Raw genomic sequence first — 19,070 nt, 5'->3', positions numbered from 1 at the left:
AGAGAGGCCGGCCTTTTACTGTGGACAGACAAGCAGAGGGAAAGACAGAAGGCAAATTCTTCATTATTTTTAGCTGTTGACTCTCGAGCCAGCCTTCCTACTAAATCGAGCTGGTGGATGCTTTACGAACTGCTCCTCACCGGCACCCTGAATCCTATCAGCTGGTGCTACCTATTTAGAGTGTTTGCTGCACAGTGGAAGTCTTACCTGAAGACATGCTTCCATCTGTATTCTTGTCGCCTCACGGCAGGATTGGCAATTGTGGGAAGTGAAGAGGCTTCTCTATCTGCTGTGTGGATTGACCCATTTCTTGGGTTTGGAGTCATGCATGTCACTGCTTACTGTGATTAGCTGGAGTTGGTCACTGGGACCTGACTCAGCAATGATACAAGTGTGAGGCTGCTCTTCATATTGACCACTAGGTGGCAGGCGTGCTCTTCACAACTGCAGGGATCCCGGTGAACCACATTTCAACATCCAGGCAGTGGGAGTAATATGAATGTGGGGGCCCGGGGGATCCAGGCTGTTTTGATGGTACGTGTAATCTGTTTTCATAGTTAGAGACTAGTTGTAGGTGTAAATTTACTCACTAATAGAAGAACGTCCTAAAAACGACATACGTGTTTGTTCCATGGACTTCAGTGTTAGTAAAGATCACAACTGCATGTAAAAATAAAACCATGATTAAGGTATCATCACATTTTAAGTACAAGAGGTTGAACTTGTTCACTCAAATGTTTCTGGCGTCTGACTAAAGAGCTAAAGTGCAGGGATTGATTGTTCTGTTGGACTAGATACAACTGAAATGAGGGTATAGCTGTTTGGTGTTCCTTGAAATTGTCTCCTTAAAGTTAAAGATATCCCTTCTGAAGTTTTTCTTTTTTTCACTTCCAGTCATTCCTGTATTCCATTAACCAGACAATATGCTTACGATTGGATAGCATTGAAGCCAAGCTGCAAGCTCTCGAGGCTACTTGTAAATCATTGGAAGAAAAGCTGGATCTGGTCACGAACAAGCAGCACAGTCCCATCCAAGTCCCCATGGTGGCTGGCTCCCCTCTCGGCGCGACGCAGACTTGCAACAAAGTGCGATGGTAAGAACAGACCCCGGGGCCCAGGTCACCTCCTCACCAGGCTCCCAGCGCAGTTCCCTGAGCTGTTACGCACGTGAGGGCATTGCTTCAGCAGCTTCACGGCCCCTGTGTCAGTTAGACCCCAGATAAACACGGACACCCTGCTGGACCGGCTTGCACTCGGCCAGCCTCACCTTTTCCTTCTGACGTAAACCAGTCTGGTGCATCTTTTCTTTGGAATGAACCCACCAAATCTTTGAAGATGTGCGTTTGTTTCTTTTCTTTTTTTTCCTAGTCTAGCTGGTGAGTCGTTAGATATTTTTCTCCATAGGTAGTATTTATAAATTTCACTTGAGTATATCAAACTTTCCATTCACATCTGTAGTTTTTATTGTGCTTATGTTTTAAAAAAAAGTACTTAGAGCCTGATCGTAGTGAGGTGTGTGGTAAGGAGTGTATGTACCATTTGAATTGAAACTTTATGAAGAGTTTAGTTAGATTGGAATGTTGTCTCAAAATCTTTGACCTGTTTATATTATCTGTTAGTCCACGGCATCTGGTCACCTACGTGGGCTCCTGAGACGAGCTAAAGCTCAGGCACTGAGCAGCGGTTTCCATCAGTCCTGTTGGCATTTCTGTCCTTTCCCACAACTGGCAACAAAAAAGTCCTATTTGTGGCAGTGGCAAAATTTCTCTCTGTACTTCACGAAAACTTGAAGCATGTTTGCTGAGGGCTCTCCTGTTCTGGTTCTCTGGACCGACTACACCTCCTGCCATGTGTGTCTGTGAGGAGCAAGGGCAGTGGGCATCATGGTGGATGAGAGGAGAGGGAGCCACGGAGAGCCGGAAGGACAGCAGCGGGCAGGCCTTGCTGCCGGGCTGGGCTGGGTCCCGCCCTGCCTGGGTGCCCTGGGGACAGGAGCAGCATTAGGGGCTTTGTGTGCTTTTCAGGGGAATGTGGGATTGAGGAGGGGTTTCTGGTTGATTTTGCGATGCTCGCAAACCTGCCTCAATTTCAAGGTGGCCACTTGTCCCGGTTTGTCTGGGACAGCTGTGGGTGACGCCTGCGGGGTGGGCATAATTAGTAGTATCTCCTTTACCTCTCCAAGGTGTCCTGGTGTGTTTGAAACACGGCGTGGCCCTTACGCCTCATCGCCAGCTGTGGGTCGGAGATTCCGGGGATCTCTGTCCCCAGAGGGCAGGTGAGGCAGTTCCTGGTGTTGCTGTGAGACGGGGTCTGTTGCCCTGGTTTATGCTGTCCTGACAGGTCCTAACAGGTTCCGCGTGTGTTTTCTCCCAGCAAACGTTTGTTGAGCATGTCCTCTGTGCAAGCAGTGAGTCTTAAACCTTTCAGACCCAGTGCCTTTTTTAAGAAGATTTTTTTTGTAATGCCCTCTTATCCTAAAATGCGATGTTTAGAAAATATAATTTGTAGTGAAAACATGAATCTAATGCCTTAAGTATAATGGAAGGAAAAATGGCAGGATAGTAGTATGTAATAAAATGGGCCAGATGCCCAAACCTCCCGTGTCAAGTCCTGGTGACTCACACTAGTCAGTGATGGAATATTTATAAAACGACGAGCAATTCTTAATGAAGTTTCAGATAAAGCAAAGTATGATTTTTTTCTAGACTTGAACAAGAATTGAATTCCTAGAAAATTCAAGTTTTAAAACTATCCAAAAATATTTCGTATGTAAATATAGAATGGAATAAGATTCTGGGCTCAGAGTTAGAAGCATGTTTTTCACTCGTGAATGTCTGAGACATTTAAACTTTGTGCGGAAAGATTTTTTGTTAGTTAAGACTCTCATCCATTGAAGGATGTCTTAACCTCCTTGGACTAAACCCACTAAATCTCAATGGTATCTCTTAATTTTGATAACCAGATATGTCCCATTCATTGTTTTTCGAAACGCGCCCTGGGCACCTCCACTGAGAACTGTTGCTCTAAGGGTAAGGAAAGAATGACTGACGTGCTTCCTGCCCTTAAGTAAGAAGCTTGCATATTATAAGGGTGGTCCTCTTTGGAGGTGTGTCACTCTTTAACCTGAGTTTGGAAGAGGTAATCTTCATGAGATGAGTCAGGGTAAATGTTGACAAAATCTGTCCATTCCGATTCTGCCTTTGATTATTTGTGATGGTTCCATCACGGTCAGGTGGAGAAGGCGAGTGTCCAGGGACTGGAGAGCTATTGTAGCTGTGATTTGGACCTGAGGTGACTTGTTTTGATGTTCCTTCTGCCTGTCACAAGTTACCCTAGTTTGAAACTGCTAGAGTGACCGGGACCAAGTCATGTAGTCATGTTGAGCCCGTTTCCAGTTTCCTCAGCTTTAAAAAGAAGACCAGAGAAGGTGACTTAGGCCAGGATTCTCCCACAGTTCAAATGACAAAACTGCCCACGCTCACTCACACAGGTGGGTGGGAGAGAGGTTGGCGCCACTTCTGTTGAGGTTGTCCCTCCTGGTTGGTGTACCATGTTCCTTTGAGTTATATGATGACAGAGCGGCCCGCTTGGGCATTTCCAGGCTGCAGGGAGCCACCATCTTTCTGGCTTTCTTCAGTGTTCCAGTGATTGCAGAGCTAGTGGGAAGAACTATTAGCAACTTTCCTGGTTAGAAATTCCACCATGCCTCCCTCTGCCGGGGAATTTTATCAGTTAGAGATCTGCCTTGGTTTTCTCTGAGTGTATGACCAAGAGGTAAAATAAAAGTATTCTAATACTGATTCAGATATATAATCTAGTTAACCCAAATCAGTTATGTTTTTCTGATTTTAAAGAATCATATTGGTGAGATAAAATCAACCTATTATATAATATGCTTATCGTATATTGGAACGAGGTTTTATTACTATTGTTAGTGAAACCATTACTTATAAAAGTTGATGTAAGATTATTAGAAGGAAAAAAACCATTCCTCCATTTTCTCATAGGCATAGTTTTAAATAGGATGTACGTGAATGATTTTTAAGGAAGGTTCTAAATCTGACATTTCTTTCCATGTAAGCTCTGAAAATGAGAACTAAAAATTGCCAACAATTAAAAACTGTTAACAAGAAAATAAAGGATAAGAATTTAATCTCAGTATATCAATGAAAAAAATGTATATTTAAACTAGAAAGTTACTAATTTTTGTAAACACATGTAAATGAGAATTGTCTGTCTTAATGTGGGTAGTCTCAAAACAATTGAAAAATGGTTAACATTCTGAGTAGTAAGGTAATTCCTCGAGTTATTTATTTTGGGCCTCAGATATTTAATATGAAAGTTACAAGTATATAAGTGCTAGATTATTTTATAGCCAAATCATATGCTTTTAAAAATTACTTAAGATTCCTTAGGCTCCCTTGTGTTTGTTGTGAATGATTTGTTGGGAAGTCTGAGTGTAACGTCACAGGACAAATGCAGACACTGTACAGGTCTTTGCAGTTATGATGGGACCTCTAGATAGTGGAGGAGAAGTTGTTCTTTGAAATACCACGTTCCCTTCCATTTGGAGAGGCTGCACGTGGCCCAGAGCAGCCCCACCTGCCGGGGCTGGTGCCACCTCCCAGCTGTGGGGCCCACCGAGAAATCCTCTCGGCGCCAAAATCCACTCACGTGGTCGGTAATGAAAACCGGCCCAGGGTAGGCTGTGCTGTCAGCTCTGGGAGTTCTTCTCGTTAATCCCTGGAGCTCAGAAGGCCGTGGACTGCAGCCAACCTCAATTGGCATTTTGGATCCAGATTTTCAGATTCTACACCTGAATGAGATTCTTTAAATAAATTCAAGAAAAAAAGAAAAGTAAAGAAAGGAAACCTTTTTCTTTGATGCTGAAGCTTAATCATTGTGGTGAAAACGTGAGGTTTCTCGGATGGGGTCTCACCCAACAATGGTATTCTATTTTGGGAAAAGAAAAATGGACTTGTAGCTAGGTGCTTTTTTCTTCCTTACAAGTGTACCTACCATAAATTCAGATTTTGCTTAATTGGAATTCCAGGCATAGTGACTTGAAGTTTAACTCTGAAGCTGGTTAGCGTTGGTATTGGAAGTAGAGGACTACAGAAGTGTCTGTGCTGAGTTGGGGAAGTGTAAAAACCCCTTTTCTGCACTTTTTAATTTTTTTTGAGTATAGACATAAAGCCATTTGAAGAAGGTACAGTAAAGTAGGATACTGCTGAGCCTGGTGCTGGCCGGATTTGGGGTGCTGTCCTCGGTGATGGCTTCTGGAAGGCCAGCGTGCCTGCCTGCATGCAGTGCGTAGATCACGGGGTAGCATACCTGCTTGTCCAGTGGGGTCCTGTAGAACCAGACTGTCTGACAGACAGCAACTCAGATCCCGGAAGTTTTGGGCTTGTGTTCGGTCACCTGCACATACTAACTAGAAAAATGCTTATGTTTCTTATTTTTAAAAGCAGTAGGTTTCTGTTTTATTATTTTTATTTTTGTATGCACAAGTGGTTTATTTTTATTGAGATGTGATCGACATAACAGATTTTCATTTTTAAAAGCTTAAACATTTTTAAAGCTTTAATGTGTTTCTGTAATTTTAAGCCAATTATAATACATCAGAGGCTTATTTATTATACTCTGAAAATACATGTAATTTCTTTTTTTTTTTTTTTTTTTAACAGGACTTTATTGGGGAATAGCATGTACTTCCAGGACTTTTTTTTTCCAAGTCAAGTTGTTGTCCTTTCAATCTTAGTTGTAGAGGGTGCTGTTCAGCTTCAAGTTGTTGTCCTTTCAGTCTTAGTTGTGGAGGGCGCAGCTCAGCTCCAGGTCCAATTGCTGTTGCTAGTTGCAGGGGGCGCAGCCCACCATCCCTTGCGGGAGTCGAACCAGCAACCTTGTGGTTGAGAGGACGGGCCCCAACCAACTGGGCCATCTGGGGGCTCAGTGGCAGCTCAGCTCAAGGTGAGAGCCTACTGGCCCATGTGGGAATTGAACCTGCGGCCTTCGGAGTTAGGAGCACGGAGCTCTAACCGCCTGAGCCACCGGGCTGGCCACCCATGTAATTTCTCTTAAAGTTTGTCTTTCAGAGAGATATATCATGTAAAACATTTGGAAGGGGAATTTTTTTTCTTCTTTTCCTTTAAACTGATTATTGATCCATAGAGAATTGAAATATTTGATCAAGAAATTATTTAAATTCCCTCTAATATGCTGATTCTCTGTTTTATATCCCAGAGGATCTTTTGTTTTAAATGTTGATGGATATTTGTGGAAGACTCTTCTGGGTCTTTGAGCCCTCATGGCTTCCGGGTAGAGAGAGGTCTCCCTCTGAGCATGTCTGTTCTGGCGTTGGAGCAGGGCAGTCTTGGCTGGGGTACGCAGTGTTCAGGATGTTTCCAGTTTGGGGCCATTGACCTTCTCAGTCAAAAGTATAGCACTTCATAGGCTTTAGAAAATGTGACAAACTCAAGATAAGGTGGTTTGAATTTTGAAGAAATGGTTTGGTCTCAGGCATGACGGACTTGTTTAATTCTTTCCTTATTGAATTTTGAATTTTTGATGTTTCCATTTCATTTTGTATGCATGTGATTTCTCTTCCCTACTGCTCTACACTACCTCACACACCTGCAGACTTTTGGTGACCTCGTTGTGATTCCTTGTACATGTCAGGGCTGAGTACTAGCCAAGGAAAACATACAGTTTACACACATAAAATGTCGGGAATCATTAACGTAATCTGATGGCTCAGAGGTACAGTCTAAAAATCAAAGCAGATAATAAACATAGAGTCACATCGCTTAATAGATTGTGCGCATTCTAATAATTTGGTGTACTTCTCTAGTTTTAGAATAACTCATACCCCATTGATTGGGATTGAGTTGAATCTGTGGATTAATTTGGAGACAGTTGCCGTCGTAACATAATTGAGTCTTCTGATACATGACCATGGTACACCTTTCCACTTATGTAGGTCTTCACGCTCTGTCAGCAAGGTCTTAAACGGTTTTCAGTGTGGGGCTCTTGTACATATTTTGTTAAATTTATCTCTAAGTACTTCATATTTTTAAATACTGTCATAAATTATGTTGTATTTTAAATTTCACTATCCAGTTGTTTATTGGTATGTATAGAAGTATAGTAGGTTTTTGTATACTGACCATTATCCTGTGTCACTGCTAAATTCACTTGTTTTAGGGAGCTTTTCTGTGGGGATTTTTTTTTCAAAAGTGTACGTGGTCATATTGTTTTTAAATAAAGAGTTTTACTTTCTATTAAATTTCTATATCTTACTTTGCTGCACTGGCTAGAATCTCCATTTCAGTGTATTATTTTTTATATTTTTGCCCTATTTCTGATCTCTGGGTAATAGCATCCAGACTTTCACCATTAAGTATGATGTTAGCTATAAAGTTTTCATTGATGCTCTTTCTCAAGTCAGAAAAGTTCCCTTCTTTTCCTTATTTCGTGAGAGTTTTTATCATGAGTAGGCATTGAATGTTCACATGCTTTTCGTGTATCTACTTGAGATGACCTTATGGTTTTTCTTCTTGATTCTGTTGTTACAGTGTCTTAACACTGATGGATTTCCAATGCTAAACTAACTTTGCATTTGTTCTAATATACCTGACTTGATCACAGTGTATTACCGCTTTTTATATAGTTTCTTGGTTTGATTTGCTAATCTTTAGTTAAGGGTTTTTGCATCTGTGTTTATGGGGTGTATTAGTCTGTAGTTTTCTTTTTGACATGCTTTCTCTGTTTTGTTATCAGGAAAATGCTAGCTTCAAAAAGTGAGCTGGGAAGTCATCTCTCATTTTCTGAAAGTGTTTCTATATTTCTGTCTTAAATACTTGGTAGAATTTGCCAGTGAAGCCATCTGAGTTTAGGTTTTAGTTATGAGTTCAATTTCTTTAATAAATACAGAACTTTGATAAATGTAGACCTCCTTGAGTCAGTGTTGTTTAGTTTGTATCTCACATGGTTTTTCCTTTTCATCTAAATTCTAGAATATATTAGCGTAGTCTTTTCATCATGTTCCGTGTCATCTTTTAAATGTCTGCAGGTCCACATGACATTTGGGTGCCGTGTCTCCTTGGGCTCCTCTGGTCTGTGAGAGGTTCTTAGGCTTTTCTTGTTTTTATGACTTTTTGAGTAGTGCTGGTCAGGTGTTTTACAGACTGTCCTTCAGTTGGGATTTGTCTGGTGCCTTTCTCATGATTAGACGGGGGTTGGGGGTTTTGGGGAGGAGGCCCACAGAGATGACGTGTGCTTCCCATTGCATCTCATCAAGGGTGTGTGCCGGCTCCATGACTTTTCACTGCTGGCGTTGACGTGGATCGCCGGCTGAGGGATGTTTGTCAGGTGTCTCCGCAGTGCAGCTGCTACCCTCCCCCCACGCCTTCCAGCCTGTGCTCTTTGGGAGGATGTCGCTTAGCTTGGTCCCCACCTACGGAATGGGAGTCCTGCTCCACCTCCTATAAGGTGGAGCATCTACACACACTATTTGTTGTTCTTACTGGGAGATTTGTCTCCTCTTCCTCACTTATTAATTTAGTCAATCATTTGTATCAGTATGGATTCATGGATATTTATTTTATACTTTGGGTTAGAATCCAAAACAGATAGTTCCCAACTTACGGTGGTCTGACTTAACGATTTTTCAACTTCACAAAGTAGAGCAAAAACGATGTGCATTCAGTGGAAACCATGCTACTTCGAGTTTTGAATTTTGAGCTTTTCCTGGGCTAGTGATACGCAGTATGAGATTCTCTCTCGTGATGCTGGGCAGTGGCAGCGAGCTGTAGCTCCTGGTCAGCTGCACGATCAGGAGGGTCAGCAACTAATACTGTACAGTGTATTCACTGTGTTAGATGGTTTGCTCAACTGTAGGCCAGTGTGAGTGTTTGAGTACATATAAAGCAGGCTGGGCGAAGCTGTGGTGTTCAGTATACCATCTTTCCCCGAAAATAAGAGCTAGCCGGGCAATCATCTCTAATGCATCTTTTGGAGCAAAAATTAATATAAAACCTGGTCTTATTTTACTATACTATAATTCCGGGTATAATATGGTATGATATGATATGATATAACATAATATAATACCAGGTCTTATATTAATTTTTGCTCCAAAAGATGCATTAGAGCTGATTGTCTGGCTAAGTCTTATTTTCGGGGAAACACGGTAGGTAGGTGAAGTCTGTTAAGTGCATTTTCCACTTATGATATTTTTGACTTACAGTGGGTTTATTGGGATGTAACCCTGTCATAAGTCAAGGAGCATCTGTACTACTTCATTTTGTTGCGTTAATTGTTCCAGCTTTGGCCATTGGGGGCGCCCTCAGGTGGCTCCTGAGGCCTTTGACACCCCCCACCCCAACGCTGTGGGATTTGTTTGGTCGGAGCTCTGCTTCCCTTTCTGGCACCACGAGATGCTCCAGGCTCATCTTGTATGTTCACTGTCCCAGTCCCAGAGTCGGCCATTTCTCCCTGTATTGGAAAATGGTGTTAGAGACTAGACCGGGTACCAGGTGACTTCTTGAGTGTTCAGAGTGTCCCCCACCCGCAGGGCATGCCTGTGCAAGTCACAGGCAGGTATCTTGCTCCTCCGTGCGCTGATGGAGGGCCTGGTATCTTGCTCCTCCGTGCGCTGATGGAGGGCCTGCTCCCCGCAGGGAGCCAGTGCTGTCATTCAAGTTTCCCTTTCCCACTTGTTGTCACTAGCAGTTATTTGTGTAGCTCCTTGTAAAGAAGGAAAAATACGCTTTCCTAACCAATGTGCTCTTCTCCTGATTTGAACTATTGGGTTGAATTCACAGAAATTTGTTACCATACAAGCATGGCTCCTGTGGGGCGGGGCGAGGTGCAGGTTAGAACCTGAGCCTCTACAGTCTGTCTGCTTCAGAATCGTCTTTGTCAATCAGCTGGTTTTTGAAGTTAGTCGTGTTAGGTTATCCTCATTTCTTTGATGCAGTTGGACGGATTGGTTTTATACTTACGTTTTGCTCATCTCATTAGATATTGGAAAGAAATTTTTAATGCTAATTTATTCCAATCCCTAAGAGTATTTTTTTTGGATCCTGGTTGTTACGACGTCTTAACTTTTAATCTACAAGCAATAGAAATAAACATTTGAAAACAAATTTTAGTAAATGTTTCATTTGAGTGCTTGGTGTATTGATGGGCTAGCACGAACTGCGTGGTAAAGACTCCCCGATACTTGGGGGTCGACACCATGGAAGATTGCTCATGGCCACGTGGGTGTTTCTGGGCCTCCCACGGCTCTCTCCTGGTGTGGCTCTGATGCTGGTGCCTTCCATCTGTGCTCTGCCGTCCCCTAAGGCCTCAGGGTCCTCTGTCTGGGAAAGGAAAGATTGGAGAAGGCATATCCCATTCTTAAAACACTGGCCTGGGAGAGACACACCTCTCTCCCGTTTATGTCCCACCCACATGCACTTGTCCCAGGGGAGTGTTTGCAGAAAACACCCCCTGGAACTGTAGTGTGGCTGCGTAGTAGCTCCCAGGGGACAGGATCACCCTATGAAAAGGGGCAGGGGCTCATGTTGGACCCCAGCCCACCTGCCTGTTTCAGGCTTGGGGACCTCGGAGTATCTGACTGAGTATTTAACTGAGAATTGCTACCCCCTCACACCCCCCTTTCTGCCCTTGTTGAAACTCTAAGACTGGTAAACAATTCTGTTTGTGTAAGTACATGACACTGAACTGAATAGTTTTATTTTATTGTGACCCAGGTTCTTGTGTGCTATGCAGGAATAGCACTGTGAGAGCCAATGGGAGAACAGGTACTTAGGGAACAAATACCTGTGGGGTTTTAGAAGAACCTGTCAACATGTTTTCTTGTAAGTAGAAAGCAGAAGAAATTGCTTGAGGTCCTTGCTGGTTTGTTTTCGTTAATTGAGAGTTTTTCTTTGAGGTGTGTCACTGTTGATGATGGATCAGACTTGGTGGCACTTGGTTTCTTATTTCCTAGATGAGTTTTTTGCTTGGATTAAATGCTTTCGGTGCTTGTGGAAGTTTTCCTTGATCTTTGGGAATTGGAAATAAGGAAGGACTGTGCTGCTTATACAAACCTGATTCTCCCAGGGGACTCCATTCTGCATGGGAACTTAAGAAGCGTTTGCTTGGTTGAACCCCAGTGCACTGAAACTCTTGGGTGGGGATGGAGGACATAGGCATGACCCTTGTACCTCCCTGCACCCCACCAGTTGCATGGCAGACTTGTTAGTTGATGTTGGCCCATCCCCCTGAGCCAGCAACAACCTCAAATCTGAATCTCCATGTGTGTGTTTCAGGAAGATGGAGCTGGCTCCAAAGAGTAAACTGGTTTGACTATCATGGTTCTAAGGGGTTTTCTCTATTAGTGCACAGTGAGAGGTGTGTGTATATGTGTCTGCATGCATGTAGACGTACATTCAGCATCCAGTTATAAGCCCCTGAAATCTGTATAGGGGTTTTGCAGATTCTGAGTTAGAGTTCCTACAAAATTCTCTAAGAGTACACCAATCTGACAGCCCCAGTTCTTCTGTAGAGCTTGGGTGCAGCCTCTGGTCCACCTGACCCTTCTCTGTCTGTCCCAGGTCTGCATGTGCGTGTTGTTGAGCTCTCTGCACATCAGACACTAACCTGTCAAGTGTTGGCTGGTCCTGTCCTGGTGTCATCATCCCCATAAACCTTGCCTGTACTAGACCACTGTATGGGCTCCAAGCCCTCTGGTTCAACCCAAGACTACTTTTGTCCAACTCGTTTTTAATTTTTCTTTTGTAATAAAAAAAGTGGCAAATACAAACTTGTGAAAAATAGTTTAAATCCTGTATTTTTCAAGGAGAAGATTTTTTGATGTCTTTTATTTTGTGTTTTTTTGTTGTTGTTGTTTTTTTTGTTTTTACATGGACTTGAATAAAGCTCCTAAGTGTCCATTTAAATAATAGTCCATTTTGTATGATTGATGAGCAAAGGGGGCAGAAAATTTGATGTTTTAAAGTAGTAATACAGGTACTTGTAATGTGGTCACAAAGCAGTTTCCTGCATAGGGATGAGCACTTATCAAACTAAACTGTAATAAGTGAACTAGGTAATAGATCAGAAGGTGCTGAGTGCTGTGGGGAAAACAGTGAACAGAGCAGATTTGTGCTTCTTATTATAGGTTTGTGTAATTTTTATTGTTGTTGTTTTAAACCAGAAGCACCCATCAGAATCACCTGGGGGAATTGTTTTTGTTTTTTAAAGGCCCAGGCTGTCTGGGAATGGGCCCTCGCTTCCCCAGGAACTTCTGATATTCCAGAAGTTGGGGGCTGTAGACTCCTGCTTCACTGATGGTGGTTAAGATTGTTGGCCCTGCTGCTTGAGGACTTCGGGCTCAAATCTAACTTCGCCACTTCCCAGCGGTGTGGCCTGGGCAGGTTGTTGGCCTATGTGTGCAGTGGGCTGCTCATCTCTGCAGGGAAGGTACTGCAGGGCCCCCTCAGGCTTCCAGGGTTGAGGGACTCCTTTCCCACAGAGCACTTGGCAGTTCCGTTGCCCTGACTGCCCCTGCTGGAGTCTGCACTCACAGCCACTGTCCTCAAGGAGCGAATGGTCCTTGTTCTGCCCCGTCCCAGGCCTCGGGGCCAAGCTCTAGGGCGTGTTTTACTTCTGAATGGTGCTGTATTTAGACAAGAGTATTCAGTGTGTAATTAGCATAATCTTAGAGTTAAGCAAGAATATTCAGCTTGTGAATTAGCATAATAGAATTAAAACAGGACAGCCTGTGGGTCTAGCTGCTTTCCTTTTCCTTAATTTTGGTAAGTTTTTATTTCACAGGCGCTTCAACCACAAAGGTAGAGATAATGATTTAAGATTGTGAAGGCATGTATTGAACACAAAAGAAAGTTTTTAAAAAACAAAATGACTGAGGGGTAGATAAATTGATCAGTGGAACAGAATAGAGAGCCCAGAAATAGACCCTCCCTAATATGCCCCCAGCTAGTGTTTGACAAAGGTGCAAAAGCAGTTCGATGGAGGAAGGACAGACTTTTAACAAACGGTGCTGGAAGAATTGGGCATCCACAGGCAAAATAAAAGAACCTCAATGTCAGTCTCACAACTTGAACAGAAATTAATTTTAAATGGATCACAGATTTAAATGTAAATGTGAAACTGAGAAACCTTTAGATGAAAACACAGGAGAAAATTCTTGAACTTAGGTGTTAGGCAAAGACTTCTTAGACTTGACACCAACAGCATAAAAAGATAAATTGGACTTGATCAAAATAAGAAACTTGTGCTCTGTGAAAGACCTGCTAGGAGGATGAAAAGACAAGCCACAGACTAGGAGAAAACATTTGCAAACCACTTACCTGACAAAGACTAGTATCTAGAATAAAGAACTCTCAAAACTCAACAGTAAATAAACAAACAATACAATGAGAAAATGGGCCAAGAAAACCACAGTGACATAATCACTCCACACCTACCACAATGGCTAAATGAAAAAATAGTGACACCACCAAATAAATGCTGACGAGGATGTGGAGAAACTGGATCACTCCTCCATTGCTGGTGCGAATGTAAAATGGTGCAGCCGCTGTGGAACACGGTCTGGCGATATTTTATAAAGCTAAACATGTACTTGCCATATGGCCCAGTAATCACATTCTTGGGCATTTGTCCCAGAGAAATGAAAACTTTTGTTCACACAGACCTCTTCATGGATGTCCATGGCAGCTTTATTTGTAATATCCCAAAGCTGCAAACACCCCAGATGCCCTTCTGTGGGTGAAAGGTTAAACAAACTGGTACACCTGGAAACAAACACTCGCGCCTGGACAAACATGCAGCAACAACACATAGTGAGCTGCTGATATGTGCTGCCACTTGGATGACCTTGGGGACATTGTGCTGAGTGCCAAAAGCCAGTCTCAAATAGTCATGTGCTGTATGCTTCCATGCCTGTAACTTTCTCGAAATGTTGGAACTATAGATGGAGAATAGGCTCGTGGTTGTTGGGGGACAGGGTGGGACGGGATGGTGGCAGTGGAGCAGCACACAGATGTACGCCCAGGGTCAGGTGCATTGAAGCCCTCAGACCACGTCCCCGTGCGCACAAACTGGTGAAACCTGAACAAGGCCTGTAGTCTCATTAGCACTATTGTTCCGAGTCCACTTTCCTACGTTTGGTATTGAACCACAGGTTATAGGATGTCACCACTGGGGACACAGGACTTGATGTACTTCTTTTATAACTTCCTGTGGATCTATACTTATTTCAGAATGTATCAGGGTTCAACCATAGAAGCAGAACCAATAGGAGATACATGTGACAGAGAGAGAGAGCGAGAGAGAAAGAGAGCGAGCTAGGGAGAGCCCCCATGAGAGATTTATCACATGGGATTGGCCTGCACGGCTGTGGGGGCAGCCAAAGCATGTCGGAAGTCTGTAGGTCAGGTGGACAGGAAGGGAAGATCACGGTCAGCTGGCGGGAGCTGTTTGGAGTCTCCAAGACCAGGGAAAGCCTAAACCTCCCCTCCAACGTTCCATCTGATTAGGCCAGGCCCACCCAGCATCATCTTTCTTTTGACATCCACCAGGTAGACTTTTAATCACATCTGCAAAAGCCCTTCACAGCAGTACCCAGACGGATGTCTGATTGAATGACTGGGGGCTGTAATTCAGCCAGTCAAGAAACTTAATATTGTGACAATGTTTCCATATCAACCCTTAGAGAACTACTTCATTCTTCTTAATATGATATACCCTGTTTCCCCAAAAGTAAGACCTAGCCAGACAATCAGCTCTAATGTGTCTTTTGGAGCAAATATTAATATAAGATCCGGTATTATATTATGGTCTTATATTATAGTAAAATAAGACTGGGGCTTATATTAATTTTTGCTCCAAAAGACGCATTAGAGCTGATTGTCCAGCTAGGTCTTACTTTCGGGGAAACATGGTAGATGTTACATAATTTTTGAAAAACGAAATTCTTTTCGTTCTTTTGTAATACAATTTGAGGTTGACATAAATTGCATTAGTAGAAAGGGTGTAATTTCTGGCATATTGTAATACTGATATTTAAAAACAAAACGGATTCATTGCTCTTTAAATGTTTTTATTATAATCTAAATACCGTCATCCATTTAAAAAATCCCATGAATAAACTTTCGACAGCCAAATTTTGCATTGTTCCTTTGCTTTTTGAACTTTGATTCCTGTTTTTCCCCTCACAAAATTTTATCCTGTCAACCAGGCTGTCACACTCCTTTGCATCACAAATAGGGATAGAAATTGAAGCTGAAATGTTTGTTTCCTGTAACTGGAAGACCCCAAGGATTAAAAAAGCTCTTCTGTATTGAGTTCTCATTATAATTGTTAGTACACAGTCGAACACAACAACACAAATGTTTATCACTCGTTTATAATGAATTCTTAATAACACAGTATTGTGAATGTATTTTTGAGATGGATGTGGATTTAGTCTTAGTTAATTTCTGAACCCCACGATAATTATGACACCGCTTAAAATGAGACAGGGTTCGCGTTGGTTCTGTTTCTCTTTTTAGTTTTTACAGTTTTAAGTTCTGAGAAACTTTGTTCCCATAAGTAAATATGTGGGAAAGGAAGGAGTTCCTCAGTTCTTTACGTTACATGCCAAAAATTGTAGTGGTCTATCATCAGAAATTATTTTTGATGATCTGTGAGCTGAATATTTAACTAGATCCTGTCAGTTTTGTTGAAAGTGAAGAATTTTGGAGCAGTAACTCACTGAAGGGTTTTCCAGTCGGTCAGTGGAGGCATTGCTGTGTTTCAGACTGGCCCTGTGTTGGTACCTAGGTGTTCATTTCCTGGATGGACAGTACGTCTGAGTATAATTAGAGTGAGGTAATTTTTTTCTTTTAAAGTGGGAAAAGAGCTTTGTGAAAGGGAACAAACACATAGACTAGAGGCATTCTCCCAAGAAGCATCATTTTTAGGAAATAGAACATTCTGGAAAGTCAGGATCTGGAAATTGAGTTGCTGAGAGCTGTCCACACCCAGGAACCTCCTGGAAGCCTTGGGGTACCTCTAGGGCTACATTTATTCCAGCTTGAAGCTGGCCTGTGAACAGTATTTCCTTGATCTTAATAAGAATCTCCAGGGGAAAAAGGTATGTTTAGTCAAACAACTTCCAGATGAGCATGAATAAATTTTAATCTATGTATTTCTTGCAGGACTTCTCAGACCGTTAATGTGGTAACGTCCATTAGGGAACGACTTACTACTCAGTAGACCCTCCTGGAATGAGGGCGTGGGCAGGGTATGTGTGTGGGATCCTGGGGGACACTAGTGTTCCATGGAATACACTTTGGAAATACCAAATGTGTGCAAACTATTTTGTCTCCTGTTTTGATATATGAGGAGCATGACATCGTCAGCCTGTATGTGACCACAGTACCGAGTCAGAGGTCACCTAGGTTACTCGCGAGCCTGACCTGTGGCCTGGTCATCAGGGTTTGGTGGGTGACTTTAGGTATCACCAAAGAACAAGTAGAATAATTGAAAAGAAATAATATATACCTTTGAGTGAAGTGCAGTTGACCATGCTCTTGTTTTCGAAGGCCAGTGGTCCTGCCATTTACTTGGGTAGGAAGTGGAGCCATTTGTGCACTGATGTTTGGCCGGGGGTTAGTTAACAGCCGTGCGGCTGTGCTAGTGGGCTGGATTTGCACGTGTGCTGTTGGTCACGTGAAATCTTCTGTGTAAAGGCGATGTTTCCTCAGAGTTGTGTCTTGGAGTGTGAAATCCAAGAATGACACTTTTTTCAGGTCATACTGCTGTGCGTTTCAAGTGCTTGTTCTGGCACTCTGACCTCCACAACAAAGCAAATGCTCAACTTTCCTGGTGCAGTAAGTGCTGAGGGCTAGAAGATTTATGACTGGGACGTCTCAGTGAGCGTGGCCTTGAGATAGGCTGTTGGCTGCTGGTAAACAGAGTGCGTCCTCTCTAGGAAGGTGCCGGTGAGGGTGCCCTTCTTTCCTGGGATCGTTGGCCTTCAAAGCGAAATCCTGAGGCCCTTGGTCGTGGTTCCTGTGCTCTCCCAGTGGAACCTGGAGGCAATCAGTGCCGTGTGGCCCACCCACAGGCCCTCTATTGTGATGGCCCTTTTCTTTCCAAAGCAGCACGAACATTGTGGGATGATACTGATTAAATACAGTGGTTATGAAAGCCTAGGTTTGTCAAGTAGGAATCCATTGGAATGGGATGAGTAAAAATATCAAGCTGTTTTTCATGCGAACATGCTACTTTAGAGCCCTTATTAACTGCATAATAACAACTTGCGATAGCTCGATCTTTATGTTCTATATAAAGATTTAAATATTTTTATCTCAGCTTTACCATTATTATCCCGTTGTGCAAACTGAGAATGCCAACAATGAGGAAGGTTAAACTCTATTAAAAAAATCCCCATCTCCAGTTTATTCTGTGCTCAGTGGTAACTGTACTTTGCTTTAAATGTGGTTTCTGCTTGGGGCCACCTCCCTCCCTTAGGGCCGGTCATTGGGAGCTGACTGTATTAAATTACTCTTATGCACTCTGACAATGAATGTTGTTGTTTTAAGGTCTTCTTTTTCTTTGTGATTCTTTTGTTCCCTAGCGTCGTCCCCCAGACTACAGTAATACTCAACAGTGATCGGCAGAACGCCATTGTAGCCAAGATGGAAGACCCCTTGAGCAGCAGGGCACCGGATTCCCTGGAAAATATCATTAGCAAGTCAGTAGCCACAACACCAACCCCACCTTTCACTGCCATTGCCACCGTGATGAGTCCCCTCCCGGACAAATCAGCGTTCCGAGCCAGGCACAGTCGGCATTTCTGTCCTCATGTGGGTTGAGCACAACAGGCACTGCCCACAGTTCTTGGCGGTGGGGAGGGCTGTGCCATGCTGCGGGCCCAAGTCCCTACGGACAAGCTGGAGAAGGGCCAGCGCTTCAGGGAGAGGCGGCGTTTGGGACTGTTGTGTCTAGTGTAGCGTGTGGTATAGGGACATTGCGCTGTGTTTTCACAACACTCAGTCAAGCCCTTATCCTCTTACCTGTTCACGGCTTACTCACCTCTGGGTATCTGTTTGTCCAGCAGCATGTCAGGTCAATGGACACCCTCGTGTAAGTTTGCTAAGTGGTGGAAGCATTTCGAGGTGATGGCTTTTTTCTCACACCTTTTTCATTTGAGGTATTTTGTTTGTAACTTTTGTCAGAAATGGAAGTGCAAAAAGGCATCGTTGCCACCCTTGTGTGACCATGCAGTCTGCCACAGGTGGCCCTGCCTAGCAGCCTGGGCCCAGCTTTTCCTGCCAACATGCCTCCGAGAGGGCTGTTTTTGTTTCCGTGTCTTCACAGAGTTCTGTTTTGCCTTTTCTCTCGGTCTCCTTTGCAGATTGTTCCTCTTCCAGCTACGTCCTGTTTTCTTTATTGTTGTTGCCCAGGCCTCTGGGAGCCCAGCTGTGCCGTTGAAGGTGGGCGTGTGGGGCGAAGGGAGAAAAGGTGGTGAAGTCCGGGTGTCAGGGGCTCAGAGGCCGGGAGATCTGGCCAGTGGAGAAGAGGCGGGGTGAGGCGTGCCTCTCGCGTGGCCTGGGTGCGGGTCAGCCATCAGAGTCTGAGCCTTTAGGAGCCAGGTCAGCTTGGATAGGCCTCTGCGGAATCAAGTCCAGAAAGGATAGTCCTCCTCCGGGTAGAGCCAGGATTTGAAACCCGTTTTGATGTGTAAACAAGGAAATTGTGCTTCTCTCCCCTTTCTCAGTCCACGTGAAGTGATGTTGAGAGGGTTATTAAAAAGGCGAGTACCACATCTCTGGATATTTTTTTTTGAGCACTTTTTGGAGCTGGCCTGTGTCCTGTCTTTCTGGTAGTATCTCATTGCTCCTGGTGGGTGAGCATTTCCCCTAGGAGATTCTTGACTGGCTTTTTAAACCTAATTTAGTGGGTTTTGTCAGTGGGAATACTGGGAGTGATAACTGCGTTTTCACCGCCTGAGTCATTTCTAGAATGTCTAAGTATGGAGTGGATTGGGTCAGTGGAAGTCTCTAGGCGTA

At 43.5% G+C, this 19,070-nt stretch overlaps 1 protein-coding gene across 10 annotated transcripts in view; it reads left to right on the top strand.

The window, feature by feature from the left end:
• BANP (BTG3 associated nuclear protein) overlaps positions 1–19,070 on the top strand; it is a 117,786-nt gene that overhangs the window by 34,003 nt on the left and 64,713 nt on the right. For 7 of the 10 annotated variants that reach the window (XM_019742730.3, XM_019742729.3, XM_074314465.2 and 4 more), the window contains 2 exons: positions 895–1,094; positions 17,636–17,752. In XM_019742730.3, coding sequence (XP_019598289.1) covers positions 895–1,094; positions 17,636–17,752 — 317 coding nt within the window. The remainder of the gene's footprint in view (positions 1–894; positions 1,095–17,635; positions 17,753–19,070) is intronic. The other 3 variants (XM_074314467.2, XM_019742736.3, XM_019742735.3) reach the window with 1 other exon arrangement.

This window comes from Rhinolophus sinicus, chromosome 8 (genome assembly GCF_057876585.1).
Source record: "Rhinolophus sinicus isolate RSI-liver-muscle chromosome 8, RSI-T2T, whole genome shotgun sequence".
Lineage (NCBI taxonomy): Eukaryota > Metazoa > Chordata > Mammalia > Chiroptera > Rhinolophidae > Rhinolophus > Rhinolophus sinicus.
This window is presented reverse-complemented; position numbering and strand designations above follow the sequence as displayed.